The 13865-nt window shown below is 35.8% G+C and overlaps 1 protein-coding gene across 1 annotated transcript; it reads right to left on the minus strand.

The window, feature by feature from the left end:
• Positions 1-1375: 1375 nt before the first annotated feature.
• On the minus strand, positions 1376-8725 carry LOC136819175 (GPI ethanolamine phosphate transferase 3-like). The gene is made up of 9 exons (XM_067075384.1): positions 8240-8725; positions 7250-7420; positions 6165-6351; positions 5627-5780; positions 3337-4975; positions 2749-2967; positions 2370-2516; positions 1969-2192; positions 1376-1735 (listed from the first exon to the last, which is right to left on the minus strand). The coding sequence occupies exons 1-9, from the start codon at positions 8709-8711 to the stop codon at positions 1538-1540; spliced, it is 3411 nt and encodes a 1136-aa protein (XP_066931485.1). The 5' UTR covers positions 8712-8725; the 3' UTR covers positions 1376-1537.
• Between the last annotated feature and the right edge of the window lie 5140 nt (positions 8726-13865).

A 13865-nucleotide genomic window follows, 5' to 3' on the forward strand; every position in this document is an offset into this window, starting at 1 on the left:
CTAAAGTTTATAACTGAGTCTGGACCCCCTGCTAACTACGCTACCTACTCTCATCAAAATATCCGTCCGTAATATAAGGCGGTGGTCAGTGATGTCACTTATGAAGGCTTTCAAAGGTACTCCTATCAAAAGACTGGCACATTACAGGGCCGGCGAAACTGGGGCAGCCGGGGGGCCATGGCCCCCCCACTTTTTTGCTAAGAAAAAAAAAATCCTACTTACTATTTGGCCCCTCCACTTTCAAAATTGATTCGCCGGCCCTGACATAAATATTGTTGATACCATGTTTTAAAAACAATGTCCCTACATCAATACACTTTACATGATAATGTAGATTTTCAGTTAAAAATCAGCTCCTTTTCATTCTTCTTTTTCTCCCACCTATCCAATAATAAAAAATTTATTTACAAAGCATCCTGTAGTTGAAAGCTATCGCATTGATCCCATATAACATGACACAGTGTTATCATTTGAAATGTTCTACCAACCATCCACAGCAAAATATAATATCTCGTCATAATGACGCGCTCTCAAAACAAATGGTTCTTTTAATTCTACTTATGTAATGGCAAACTGCTTCAAGGCATATCCTCTGTTAAGAAATTTCGAATACTAGTCAAAAGTTCTCTTTTTACATCATCAGGGACACTGGATCTAGCTTGTGGTGTCAATTCAGCTATAAGTGTGTCTACTGAAACGTTATCTAGCCCACGTTCCCTGACAATATCTTTAGCATGATCTTTGAGACCGTCTTTCCATCCACATTCGCTAAGTCGCATACGTAACCATTCTTGAAGACGTTCGCGTTCTCCTGACTCCGTAAGACGTTGATTAATACGTTGACGAGCCAAATTATCGCGTCGTTGTGACATCTTTCTATTGCTTTGATTTCTTTTTATTTGATTTTTTTTGTTCTGAAACGATACAAGTATGCAAAATGTATAAATATCAGCTTTGGAATTATCTAATCGAAAAAGCTAGACCATTTGAATCGTCCACAAAAGAAGTCAGGGAAGTATCAATTTACTCTCCCACGAAATATGAAAAACCTATAAGTTCTCAAACTATCCAACAAAATGAAATCAACATCAACCTAAGAAATACATACAAATTATATAAACTATAAAATAATTTTCAAAAATCTATTTAAAAGCGCTTGGAGAGACCAATTGAATTTGTTAAATAACGGGCCGAGCTCATGAAATTGATTTGCCGGGGAAAAAGACAGAATAAAATAAAATCAAAAATCAGCGATTTTTATCAAAAATAGCGAGAAAAAAAATTTTCCCAGCCGGCCGCATGAGAGCTCTTTTCCTTCACCCGCATTCCGGAAACACTACATTATTTTATTTTCGCCTCATTTCGATTTTTTGATTTGTCGCGAAGCATTTAATTGGTCTTATCCTATCAGACAGAAAGCACGCAGATACATCAGAATAGGCCCCACTCTTTCTTGTGAAGTTCGATGGTTAATGAAACAGAAAATGTGATAGTAAAAACTTTACAAAATTCAAAAAGAAACCTAGAAAAGCTGAAATCACTTTGACCTTTCTTGCAATTTGGTTAAAAATTCAGCTACACGGTTGTCCACTCTTTTGAAGAACAGTATGCCAGCAATCACAAAGGGTACAGATAGGATGAACGCCACCGCTTCAAACATGAAACGTGGTGCGAAGATTTTCCAGACCATGAGATGACGGCGGTGAAAGGCGGCAGAACCCGCTGCAAATGAAACCTGCAAGAATAGATGAAACTTTTGATAAAACAAACAACATTATCATATTTGAAAATTTATCTATAGAATGTAATGATATTTCAATGAAAAAAGAAATTTTGTGAATCCTTATAAAAAGTGATATCAATCTCCGCCAAAACATAAGTCTAATCCAAACAGCATTATCTCAAGTTAATAAAAGAAGCTAAACCAAGAAAAGCTTATTAAAAGATTCGTTAAAACATAACACGTACCTTCAACATGAACAGACCAAGATATGTGACAGCAATGCGGTACAAATCCAAGAAAGAGCGATTCTTGTTCTCCAAAACATCTATCTCACTGTCAACATGACCATTTGAATTTTGAGCATCCGGATCGGTGTTGGTTGGACGTCCTTTGTTGGTGATCAACAGCATTGGTAACGCTAGACCACAGATGATGGGTGATGCAAACGTGTTCAACAGAATCACCATAGCTGAAAAGACCAGACGTGTAAAATTAGAGTCAACAGTAAAGTAAGAATCTAGAGTCAGGAGCAAATCAGCACGGACTAGTATAAATTGCTGTTTTTAGCTTTTGGATTTTTAAGTTAAATGTTGAATGAACGGAAAAATTAATGAATGTAGAATGACGGATAAAAATGTCTCTATACCTTGAGGTACGATTTCTGGAATGGATCCACGAAAACCGATGTAGGCAGCAGGATATCGAACAGAAGGGATAGTGTTTTGATGACCACTTCCATAAAAACCGACTGATGAAAACATCATCCACATTGCGCTGCATATAAACACCTCACCTATTGCAAGAGATAATTTAGTAAATTAAATCACAGGCTTGAATCAGGAAAAAAATAGCTACTTCACGTTAGATAATAAGAGAGGATAATTGCTAGTTACTGATATCACAAAATAACTAAGATATACCTATACCTATACCTTCTAGAATGGCCTTAGTTGACACCTAATAGTCTACAAAATATACCTCGAGGTGGTGTTTAACAAACAAGAGCATTGGTGATTGGAACTCACTCATATCAGTAGCCGGCCGATTAATGGCAAACATTTTGGTGACAACGAAAGATGTAATCCACAAACAGAACATTGGTAACGCCATCCCATCCATCATCACCATACACGTCGTCAATAGCAACATGAATAACAAACTGATGAAGGAGGAGGAGTACACTGTTCGCATGCCGTAAACGTATAACTTTTGTTCATCTCCAGTCTCCTTGTTCAGGTAAGAACCTAAAGAGAAGAAACAATTTGACAGTTGGATAACCGGCCTTGGTCGAAAAGTGAAGCTCAGTACTTTTCTTATCAAATTTTTGACTACCTACCATTGATGTAGTTACGATTATGTTTTTGATTGGAAGAGAAAACCAAAAAAAAGAAAAAGATTCTCCACAAATGGAGAAAAAAGATTGTTGATATTTTTCAAGTTGATTATAAACCAGTTATCACACTTTGTACAATATAGGATATATTTTTCCCGTTCAGAGTTTTCTATATTTTCCTCGCCCATATAATACTGGATACTGTATTCGGTACCGTGCGATAACTATTACTTTTTCTGAAAAAAATAACCGGGGGAGAAAGCAGAATATTAAGCCATACCTCCTAATTGTTGTCTCAGTTGGTGATACAACTCTTTGATTTCTTGATTATGGAAATCCTGTGGTGTAGTGCGTTTTTCTTGTTCGTACATGTACACTGGCAGCGGTCGATGAACCATGCAGAACAAACATATCAGAAAGAGAACGTACACCAATCTTGGTAAAATAATTAGTTGGACTGTTTGTACGTCGAAAAGGTTGGATATAGGGTGTGTTAACATGACTTGCAGACACCAATGTAATAATATCATCACCACCATCAATATAGAGATGTATTTAACGCTGAAGACTGAAGGCGAGTTACCTTTCAAACTACCACGTTTCTTGAGATAGAAATAAGTGGAGAGTAAAAGACTGACCATCGATATCAAAGCAACAAAAAGCCGCTCATTAACATGTCCTATCGTGAATTCGGACATGAGTGAAACTAGCGGTAAAACGTATGATGAAAAGTTACAACGAAGCTGCATCTCACGACAAAACCAGAAATATTTAGTAGTTCTTAAACATAACAAACACATTGCGATTTGACTTAATGTGGTTAAGTTCGATGTTTCTGTGATGCTTTTGATTAGCCTTGTTTTCATGAGAGCGAACGATCTAGGCTTGGATTGTTTTGAAGTGTTTGATGTCTTGGCTTCACGAATGATATCCACAACAAAAGAAAAGCCAGTGTACAGTAACAGTGATTGGTTGAAAAATAGAGTAACAGTGTCTTCGTGAATGATATAACTATTGGCGAAATACGAGCCACATTGTATGAAAAAACAAGCGCTGAAAACCAGCCATTTTCTATTAAGAGAAGTCCAGTTCAATAAATGACTGAGTTTTATCTTGAGAGTTGAATAGGTTGGTACCACGCTTATAGATTGTAACCAAAGACTAAAGGAAAATGATAACGCCAGAAAAACAATGATCGAGTCTCGCTCCGTCTCTTGTGTCCCAACCAATGAAAAGTAAAAAGCTACAGCACAAAAGCCGAAGCCTGTAAAAAGCATTGCACCGAAGAGACGTCCAGGGTCCACAATGGAAGGCAGTGAGAAGAAATGAGGCGCTGCTAAAACGAAGGTGCCCAAGAAAGCCATTAGGGAAATACCCATCGTCATTGAAATGACGTCAAATTTTGCCCAAACGCTACGACAAGTATCTTTGATATCTAGGAGCGTGCCTTGAAGTAATTCATGGACGTTTTGGAATTCTAAAACAAGCTCTTCGAGATCTTTCAGTCTAGTTTGGAGTTTTGAGGGATCAGTGAAATCCAGGTTTAGAAGTTCTTGAAGGTTTTCCTCGAACTTATCGTCTAAGAAATCAAAGTTAATACGAGCAGCTTCGACTTTTGCGAAGGGTAAATCCGTGGATACTTTCTGATACTCGTTGATAAAACCAAATAATTGTTTAGTGTTCAGATGCGAAACATGTGCTGCGTTGATTTGTTGAAACAGCCGCGCGATGAGTTCTCGTGTAGCATCATTTGTCGGGAGAGATTGCTTCAGATAATGCGGTAGGTATGGTTTGGAAGGTCCTTGGAAGAATTGTGGAATGATTGTTCCCAGGTTAGAGAAGGGTATAGGTTGATCGAGGAGTAGAGAAAGGGTAGGTACTAAATCGATTTGTGAAACTTTCGGTAAATCAAGGTGATCCTATAATGAAATGGAAGGAGAAGAAGAATGAATTATGTTTGCTGAAAGTCAAGTCAAGAATATATTTATTTTCTCTTAAGCTACGGGTCTAACGAGTAATACATGACCACTATAATAAAAGCAAATAAAACAAACCTTATCCGGGAAAGCAGCTAAACTCCATGTCAATACCCGAGATACACTCTATTAACAATGACTCGTTAAAAAAGTTGACATTTTGAGAATTTACCATCCTGAGAAGACGAGCTGCTTATTCGGTTTTAGCTTCCATAGAATGTACCTCCCCTGACCTTAGGGGGGACCTAAACCATTTTGTCTTGTTTAGAGGCAAACTTTCTCAAAACATGCTGGTGACTAACCTTAATACTGGCTATGTTTTGAGTAATAGAACTTGGGGGAGGCTGAATTGATATTTCAAATGATTTTTAATTTTCAATGAATTTGTCCTTATGTAACATGTTGATATTTTGTCAATAGGAAAAACTTTATTGTATTTGGATGGCCTTGGATTTCATAAAATGACAAGAAAGGACAAAAGGCCACATCTGCTCCCCCATCCATATAGGATAAGAATGATTTGTATCCATAACGTATGCAAAGAACTTTTTACTTAAGAACTCGGGTTAGCAAATCATTAGAACGACTATTTACTTGAGTAGGTTGAAAGAGTCCTTTTTTACTGTAGACAAAAAGGCCAGCCATGACTTCATCCTTGCTGTCACCACCGTGGTCACCTGATCTTGTCATTCCGTGGTCACCCATCACAAAAAGAATCGTCTCTTCATCCATCGTCTCCGTCAAATCTCTTTAAGAAAGACAAGTCGAGTCAGTAATTCCATTTCACTTAACCGGTCGATTACCGCTCTACCACACGCTGCGCGGGTACCTTTCATTGCAACCAGTTCGCCTGACTGATATATCTTGTTTGTCCTGAGACGAAGCTAATATTTTTGCCGCTAAAGCAAATTTAGAGTATAATAGCTCAAAATTTAAGTTACCCTTGCCGCTTCCAATTCCAATAGTGTAAAGTTTAGCTTGATAACATTTTTAGTTTTTCACAATCTCAATTCAAACTTGTACACTTTTTTTTTGAAACACCCGGTACTTTACACTTGACACAACAAGGGGTGAAGTTGTGTAATTAAAATTGAAACATACAAAATGACTAAATAATAAAAAAATCATTTACTTGATGACTTTATCCATTTCCGTTAGTTTGCGGGTCATTTCCGGATGATGAGTACCGTAACGATGACCGCAGTGGTCTACACCGAGAAAATGCGCGATCAATAACGACCAATCATCCCTCTTAACCTCCTGCAAAATATTTCTCATTATGCCATAGTCAATTGTGTCCAAGTCTCTTACATTGAGTGCTGAGGGTGAAAAAGAGAATAACATTTTTATTGAATAGCGAAGTTAAAGTTTTTTTCACCAATGCTTCAAATTAGAACACAGAATTCTTTTATAAAAAGCTGGACCCTTATACTATTACCCGCTGCAGTGAAAAATAAAAAAAGGCGAATGAGAGTTTTTCCAACGAGCTACCTTCCAGAGGCTGTAAACTTCGATACAAAAATCTCACTGGCAAATAATTATAGAGTTTGAATCAGTAGGATTTAAAGTACTTCTTCCAAAAAAATTTCCTACCACTATGTAAAGGATAAAAAGGTTTATTGTTCTTCTTGACACTTTTCATCATCATTTTCAACAATTTGTTGAACTGTTTGTCTCAAATATTTTAGTGTTCTGGATTATCTTTTTAACGGTATAAAGTTTGTTAGATTTGAAGCATTGGTTGGAAAAAGAAAACAAAAATCAGTGCACACTTAAAGCGAACGGACTTTTAACTTTGATCACCTCAATCAAATGTGAAGTAGGTACCATTCTACTGTTATGCCTATATGTCTATGACATGGGTTGGATTAATAAATAGTGGAAACTTAATTTGTTGGTACTCTTGAATACCTATAAACTGAAACTCATACGTTGTAACTATCCTTGAAAATCTGAGGGGTTCCTTTGAAAAAATCTAACAAGTGAGTGCAATAACAAGATACATATTAAATCACCAATCATCACCACATTATCTTATATTTTATTGCAAAATGCAATCATAATTTGTGATATACACCATTGCAATGTCTTCCACGGACCCAACAGCTGATTGGTTGAAAGTAACGTATTGACTGATTTTACGTTTATTACAACCAATCAGCTATTGGGTTCGTGATGCAATGTCAGAGGACATAGTGCATATCATGAAAAACATACCAGAAAAAGGAATTTTCCTGTGAAAATGAGTAGGGAAGAGTTCTGTCCATGTAGAGCAGCCCATGAAAGAAATATTCTTATTCTGTTTCAATGTTTGCGATAAAATATTATCTTCTGTAATTTCATAACTGTTGAAATTCGTTCCAGCATCAACGAAGGTCGGCAAACTACCTAAACAAGATAAAAAGCAGCAGTAAAAGTGAGGTAAAAATTTTTTTGGAAGGTACCAATAGTAAAATAAAAACAAATTCATTGAGATCTACCAGGTTGAAGTAGTCGTAGGAGCTGGTTCTGACGCTTTTCTTTTATAATGTTGGCGAGAGAGACACCAGATGACACCTACCTTAATTCCATCAATTTTCGCGCACTCATTTGCGCGAAAATTTTAAAAGGTGTGAAATTTAGTTATCACTATAAATGTGTGAAAATATTGTTATAGCGCTCTTTTCAGCAAGAAACGAGTCCTCTGATTATGTCAAATATATACCTCTGAGATGTAAGATCTGGTTAAAATGCATACTAAAAGGTGAGTAAATTTTGTCCTCTTGACATATATTTTTCACCAAAAATACTCAAAAATATCTCAAAAATTACGAGAAGCACAAAAAATTAAAGGGTGCGCAAATTATTCTATTTATGAAGTGCGCAAAAATTAAAAGTGCAAAAATTAAGGCATGAAACACAACCTTCCCGCAACCATATGAAGGGACACAATTATAAACTTTTTGTCGAAAAAATGTTTGTCTTTTCATTAAGATAAGAAACATCGTTTGTCTTTTAACATGATCTTGAGAAAGATATTACACATAAAATAATTACTTTCCCAAGATATTCAATTTAACCAAAATCTGTCAAAATGTAAGCACATAAAGCTGTGCCTGGTCTACCCAAACGACCTAACAAGGCGATCAGATTCAGCAAACAGGTTTTTGTTGCCAGGTTTCCAAACTAAGGTTGAACGTGTATCTATTGATATTTATTAATGCTCACCTGTTGTGATCCCTTTGATTCTTTGCATAGTGGTAGTGGGTGGATCTGCTTCAAACTTGAACAACTTTCCGTTGGCAGGCTGCTCACTTAGCAAATTGTATAATTTCACCATCTTGTTTTCAAATGGTAACACTGCCTTTAAATCTAGATCTGGGTTGTAGGTCAAGAAGTCATATCTCAATCCATCGATAATCACTAAGATGGCTTTCTGGAACTTTGGTTGAAGTTCAACGCCACATTTGATTTTCAACTTGTTTTCAACATTCCTTTTCTGGCTTGTTTCATCAATCCTGATATGGGAATGAATTCCCTTTTGCAGGTTGTTGACCATCCAATGAGCTGTTTGACATTCACTAGCGTTATTGATTACAACTCTGTTTAATAGGAAACCCTTTGAGAACAGAAGAAGTGCACACGTGAACACCACATACACCCACAGGATTAACAAAACGATTCGACAGCCAATACTCATAATCAGTTTTTTCGCTAAAAACAAACAAAATAGTTCAACTAAACCTAAATTTCACAAAGAAACCAATCAAAAAGAGAATAATAATACTGGGTGGTTCGAATACCCCAGCCAGGGGTACCACCAACAACAAAGTGATAACTAACTACAAATAATGTGCTTGTTGAACAGCCATTAAAAGAGTGCTCAATACTCTACGTAGAGCAAATTCAATAAAGTTATATTTCAAAAATCACAATGTAAAATACATTACTAAAAGTTTCATGCTAAATACGCAATCATCAGATGTGATTTTTGAAATATAACTTTATTCTGCTTTATTAAATAACTACAAATATAAGATTTCAAAATATTCCCAAGTCAACTAATTCAAAAAGAATTTTCATAACTAAACATAATCTGACATAATGACAAACAAGATAGAAACAATACAAAAAAACAAAAGAAATATTTCATATTATGTTAAAAATGTATGCTGTGGGGAAGGTTTTGATTCCTCTTAAAAAAATTTTAAAAAGGGTTAGGAAAATAGCTTGGGAAATTTTGAAAGAGTGTGTTAAAAAAGAATAACCTATATCTTTTTGTGCTTAAAAAGAAGACATTGCATCGTTTTATTTTTGTTTTTGAAGAAAAATAGCTTGAGTCAAAAAAGGTGGTAGGACCCATTTTCAAGGGGTTTCTGGAAATGGAGGAACAACATGTTATGGGTAAAGAATAATTTTTTTCTGAAAGGAGAAACCCCAAATGAAAAAGAAAACCCACTTCGGCAGAAATGAAAAACTACATGAATGAAAATGAAAGAACTAGAATTAGCGAATGTGCCAAAGTCCTGCAAAAGCAGGACAAAAATCAGATTTTTGATGTTTGCAAAAAAAACGCCACATTATAGAAGATCTTTCAAATTCAGTATGTGAATAGAGCAGTAAAAAATACAACTTTTCTATGTAAACTTCCTTTTTTTTGCAAAAGTTCCAGAAATGAAAATAAAGGGAATGTTTACAAGGTTCTTGACAGAAAATCCTTTGTTTGATTGTCAATGATGACAGTGCTGTCAGGCCGTTATTAATTTTGTTTGATCTGACAAATTGACAAATTGACAAATTGACAAATTAATGTTTGTGACTTTATAGTTTTGAATCCTATTGAAGAATAATATTCTGGTTTTCATGTTATTAGATGTGTGCTGTTTTAGAGCTTTAGAGCTAGCCTGCCCTACAGGATCCTAAGTTAAGTCTCAGGGTATGGGTGCCCATGAGAAGGTCTTCCACCTTGTATTGTGACTCTTGAGCTCCAACCATAAAACTACCTGATAGTGATAAAGACTGTTAACTCCTGTCTAGGTCCGCAGATTGAAAAATTTCACTTGCATTCTGAGGGATGATATTGTTTCCCAACCTCTCTAGACAGGTATGCTGATTCCAGACTTTTTACACAGACTTTCAAAACATTTCCAGACTTTTACCTAATCTCAGATAATTCTTGCGCCCTGAATAAAGTCTAGGGGTTAGAAATTTTTCGAAAAAAAATAACAAGCAGGAGGGCCCATTTATTGCAAAGCGAATTTACGAGGGAAGCAGTTTTGCTACATTGTGTGGCACACCTTTAACTTCTATCCCAAGCGAGAATTTGCGATATAAAACAATGATTTTGTTAAAATGCACTTCCAGTGTTCCGAAGCACCAGAACTCCGGAACATTCTGATGCACTTTGGCGTATTTTAAAAAAATTAGCCGACTCATGGTAGTTTCGATATTTAAACCAGTGATGCTTTCAAATACAATGTGACAAATTAAATTTCATTAATCTAATGGCTGAACCATCATCCTCAAAGACTGTAAGTATTTTATTTGACCAATATCAATCACCTGGGGACAAATATTTTTTTGTAGCCATGTTTAAATGTTTTTTTTTATTTTTTATTTTTTTTTTTGACATGTTAAAACTCACTTGCTCCGGAAGCACCGGAAGAGCATCGGAACTCTCCAAAGACCTCATATTTTCAATGCAATCTCACCATGGCAATTCGGCCACCATAATTGTTGCATACAATTCAATATGGCAGATGGAAAGGCGAATAAGGTCTATTATACCGCTAGTTTTGCTAGCAACTTGCGAATTGAGGTGGAGTCTGGACTGGATCGTTGTGCATCCCTTATTTACTCAGTTGGGTGTTTAAGATAAAAACGGCAATTATTGCTCTTTTCGGCACCTATTGCCAAGGCAAGAACAGCAATTTTTTAAAGGATGAATTGCCAAGTCAGCAGAAATGTGCTGTCCTTATAAGGGCAAAGATGTCAGAGGTGTTTGAAAAATGTAAAATTATATCGAAGTAAAGGTTTTTCGGATCTTTAAAAGTGATTTTTCATTATTCATTGCTCAATAACATGATATGAGAAAATCTGAAATGATATGTAAAAAGATCTTGCATCGATGGCCGAAACACAGCTAGAAGGAGAAAACAGAACCCCTGTTGTAAGTTTGTTTAAATATGACTCAATTTTGCTAGTCTGCATTCTGACAGATACCAGTTGAAAACAAAAATAAACGAGGCAAAGTGGGCCTACTAATTGCAAATGTTCAATAATAAAATCAACTTTTCTTTCCAAAAACGCAAAAATTGCCGAAAACGGCAATTTTCATTTATTTACTTTTTACTTTTCTGCTTATTCAGCATGTTATCATTGAAAAAATTGTCCTTTTTGGCAATAGTTGCCGAAAAGAGAAATAATTGTCGTTTTTATCTTAAATACCCAACTGTTACTTATACAATAATACCAGACGGTACTAATCGATAAATTCGATTATCGAAGTAATCGATAATGCTCGAAGTAATCGAACGCCCACTTATCGATTAACAATCGAATGTCGAGTACCAAAATTTCAAAAAAATTGTGAGTATTCAATCACTTTCTTATTAACAACGCTTCGAAGACTCGATAACCGTTTGAGTTCTTTGATTGTTATTGATTACTTTCGATAACTTTGACAACTTCGATAACCAATTGATTACTTCGATAACCAATTACTATGATATATCTTTAAGAAAAACCAAAAAAAAAATTTTATGTTTTAATGAGTTGAATCGGATTATGATTTTTGTGTGATTGTTACAAAAAATTGTTGATGATAAAGTTTTCTTATTATTCCTTCCTGGATTTGATGTTTAGTTTGGTGGTTTGGCACAATCTCTTGAAAAACAGGACATTTTATCAACTTACCCAACAAACTAACTTCAATTTTGCCTGTATATTTACACAAATTCTAACAAGGCAGGTGATTGAATATTTGTGAATAAATCTGACCATGCTATATTTGAAAAATTAAATACTTGCAACATCCAAAAAAGTTTGAACTCACTTTTTTATGATGGTCAGATGGTAGAATTGCGTTTTCGTCCGGTTCATATTCCCGTTATTTGTGATGAAATAAGAAAGAAACCCGGAACATCTAATTAGCAGAATGTTGCCTAAATCCCGCGCATTTCGAAAAAAAAGACATTCTACTGAACACATTTTGAAAACAAAAATAAACCAAAAGGAAAGAAAAATGGCCGAACGAGAAAAAATTTTTGCCATCAACCCACTTTGAGATTCAGGCTTATTTTACAAATTTGAGCGAATGACAAAAGCAAAAAGCCGTTTGTTTTCAAAGATAACAGAGTGGAGTACTACTTCAGCCGATATATTTAAGTTTACCTGCGACCAAAGCTCTAATTTTTTCTTTTGAAAAGTCGTTTGCAGACTGGTTCCTTGTTCGTGGAATGGGTCCGAATAGCGTTCACTTCAACGGCAACTGAAAGAAGGACTTCACAACCTTGTTTAAAAAAGGATTTATGTAAAAACTAAAAGTAAGTGAAAAAAGTGACATGGGATCATCCCCCCCCAGGAAGATGGGGGGGGAATCAGATTTTGGTGCCAGGGGGGAAGTGAAAATTTCAAGCTTGATGGGGGGAGAAAGGCGAATAGGGGGTATATTCAGTCCTCTACCTAGTGGGGGGAGTAATAGGATAAATACAGACCTTCCTGGTGTGTTTGGGCATTCAGGCTTATGATCCTGTCTTTCTTGGGATTTTGAAAGTCTTTTTTTGCTATAGTAGCTTGCGAATTAAGGTGAGTCTGGATCATCACTTTGCAACCCTTATACAATACGGCTAGGGGGATTTCCCAATAGGGGGGGGGCACGAATTTTAAAGACAGGTGGGGGGGAAAGGCCAGATGGGGGATTTTAGCTCATTTTAGGGGGGACCAAAAAGCTGGAGGACGCCATGAGTGAAAAATAAGTTTGGCATTCATGCACTGGGCCCCCCTCTATATATGGTAGATGCGGCACCCAAATGGTTGTGGTCGGATATGAACTGGCTAGCTTTGAAGTAAAAATTTAAACCCCGAGCAAAATTTACTGATTAATGATTGAATTTCCCTTGGTGTTTTCAAATGCATTTTAAACGTGGAAAACTTTTGATTGTGAATTTGGACATTTTCATGCACATGCGTTTACAACGTAACGTGGAAATTTTTGCTGTGAATTTGAACATTTTCTTCCCCGTGCGTTTAAAACGTGGAAAATTTTGTTGTGGATTTGGTGATATTTTTCCACGTGTGTTTAAAACATGGAAACTTTCTTTATGAATTTGGACATTTTCTTCCCCGTGCGTTCAAAACATGGAAATTTTTGCTGCAAATTTGGACATTTTCTTCCCCGTGCGTTTAAAGCATGGAACATTTTGTTGTGAATTTGGAGATTTTCTTACACGTGTGTTTTACTGTAAACGTGAAAACTTTTGTTATGAATATGGAGATTTTCTTACACATGCGTTTAAAATGTGGAAAACTTTTGTTGTGAACTTGACATTTTCTTCCACATGCATTTCAAAAATTTCAAAAAAGTTTTGCTGTCAGGCAAAAATAAAAAATTGTAGTGTTTCCGGAATGCGGGTGAAGGAAAAAAGCTTTCATGTGACTAGCCAGAAAAGAAAAATTTATTTGCTTTTTTTGATTACTTAAGTAATAAGATCATTGAAATAGAACTTTAAAGATAACTTTTATGTACAAACAGTATGAAGTGTCAGGCTCAGCATTGTTCTTAAATTGTTCTTATTTTTTGGCGATTTTGAGCCTCATTGTTCCTATAAAATTGTTCTTATATTAAAAAAAGTGT

This window comes from Clytia hemisphaerica, unplaced genomic scaffold (assembly GCF_902728285.1).
Source record: "Clytia hemisphaerica strain Z4C2 unplaced genomic scaffold, Clytia hemisphaerica genome assembly, whole genome shotgun sequence".
NCBI classification, from domain to species: domain Eukaryota; kingdom Metazoa; phylum Cnidaria; class Hydrozoa; order Leptothecata; family Clytiidae; genus Clytia; species Clytia hemisphaerica.

Coding starts and splice junctions, on each gene's coding strand:
- LOC136819175 (XM_067075384.1), bottom strand. CDS start 8,711: ATGAGTATTGGCTGTCGAATCGTTTTGTTAATCCTGTGGGTGTATGTG. Junction 4,976..5,626: donor GACTCTTTCAACCTACTCAA/GTAAATAGTCGT, acceptor ATTTCATTATAG/GATCACCTTGATTTACCGAA. Junction 2,968..3,336: donor ACTGAGACAACAATTAGGAG/GTATGGCTTAAT, acceptor TCTTCTCTTTAG/GTTCTTACCTGAACAAGGAG.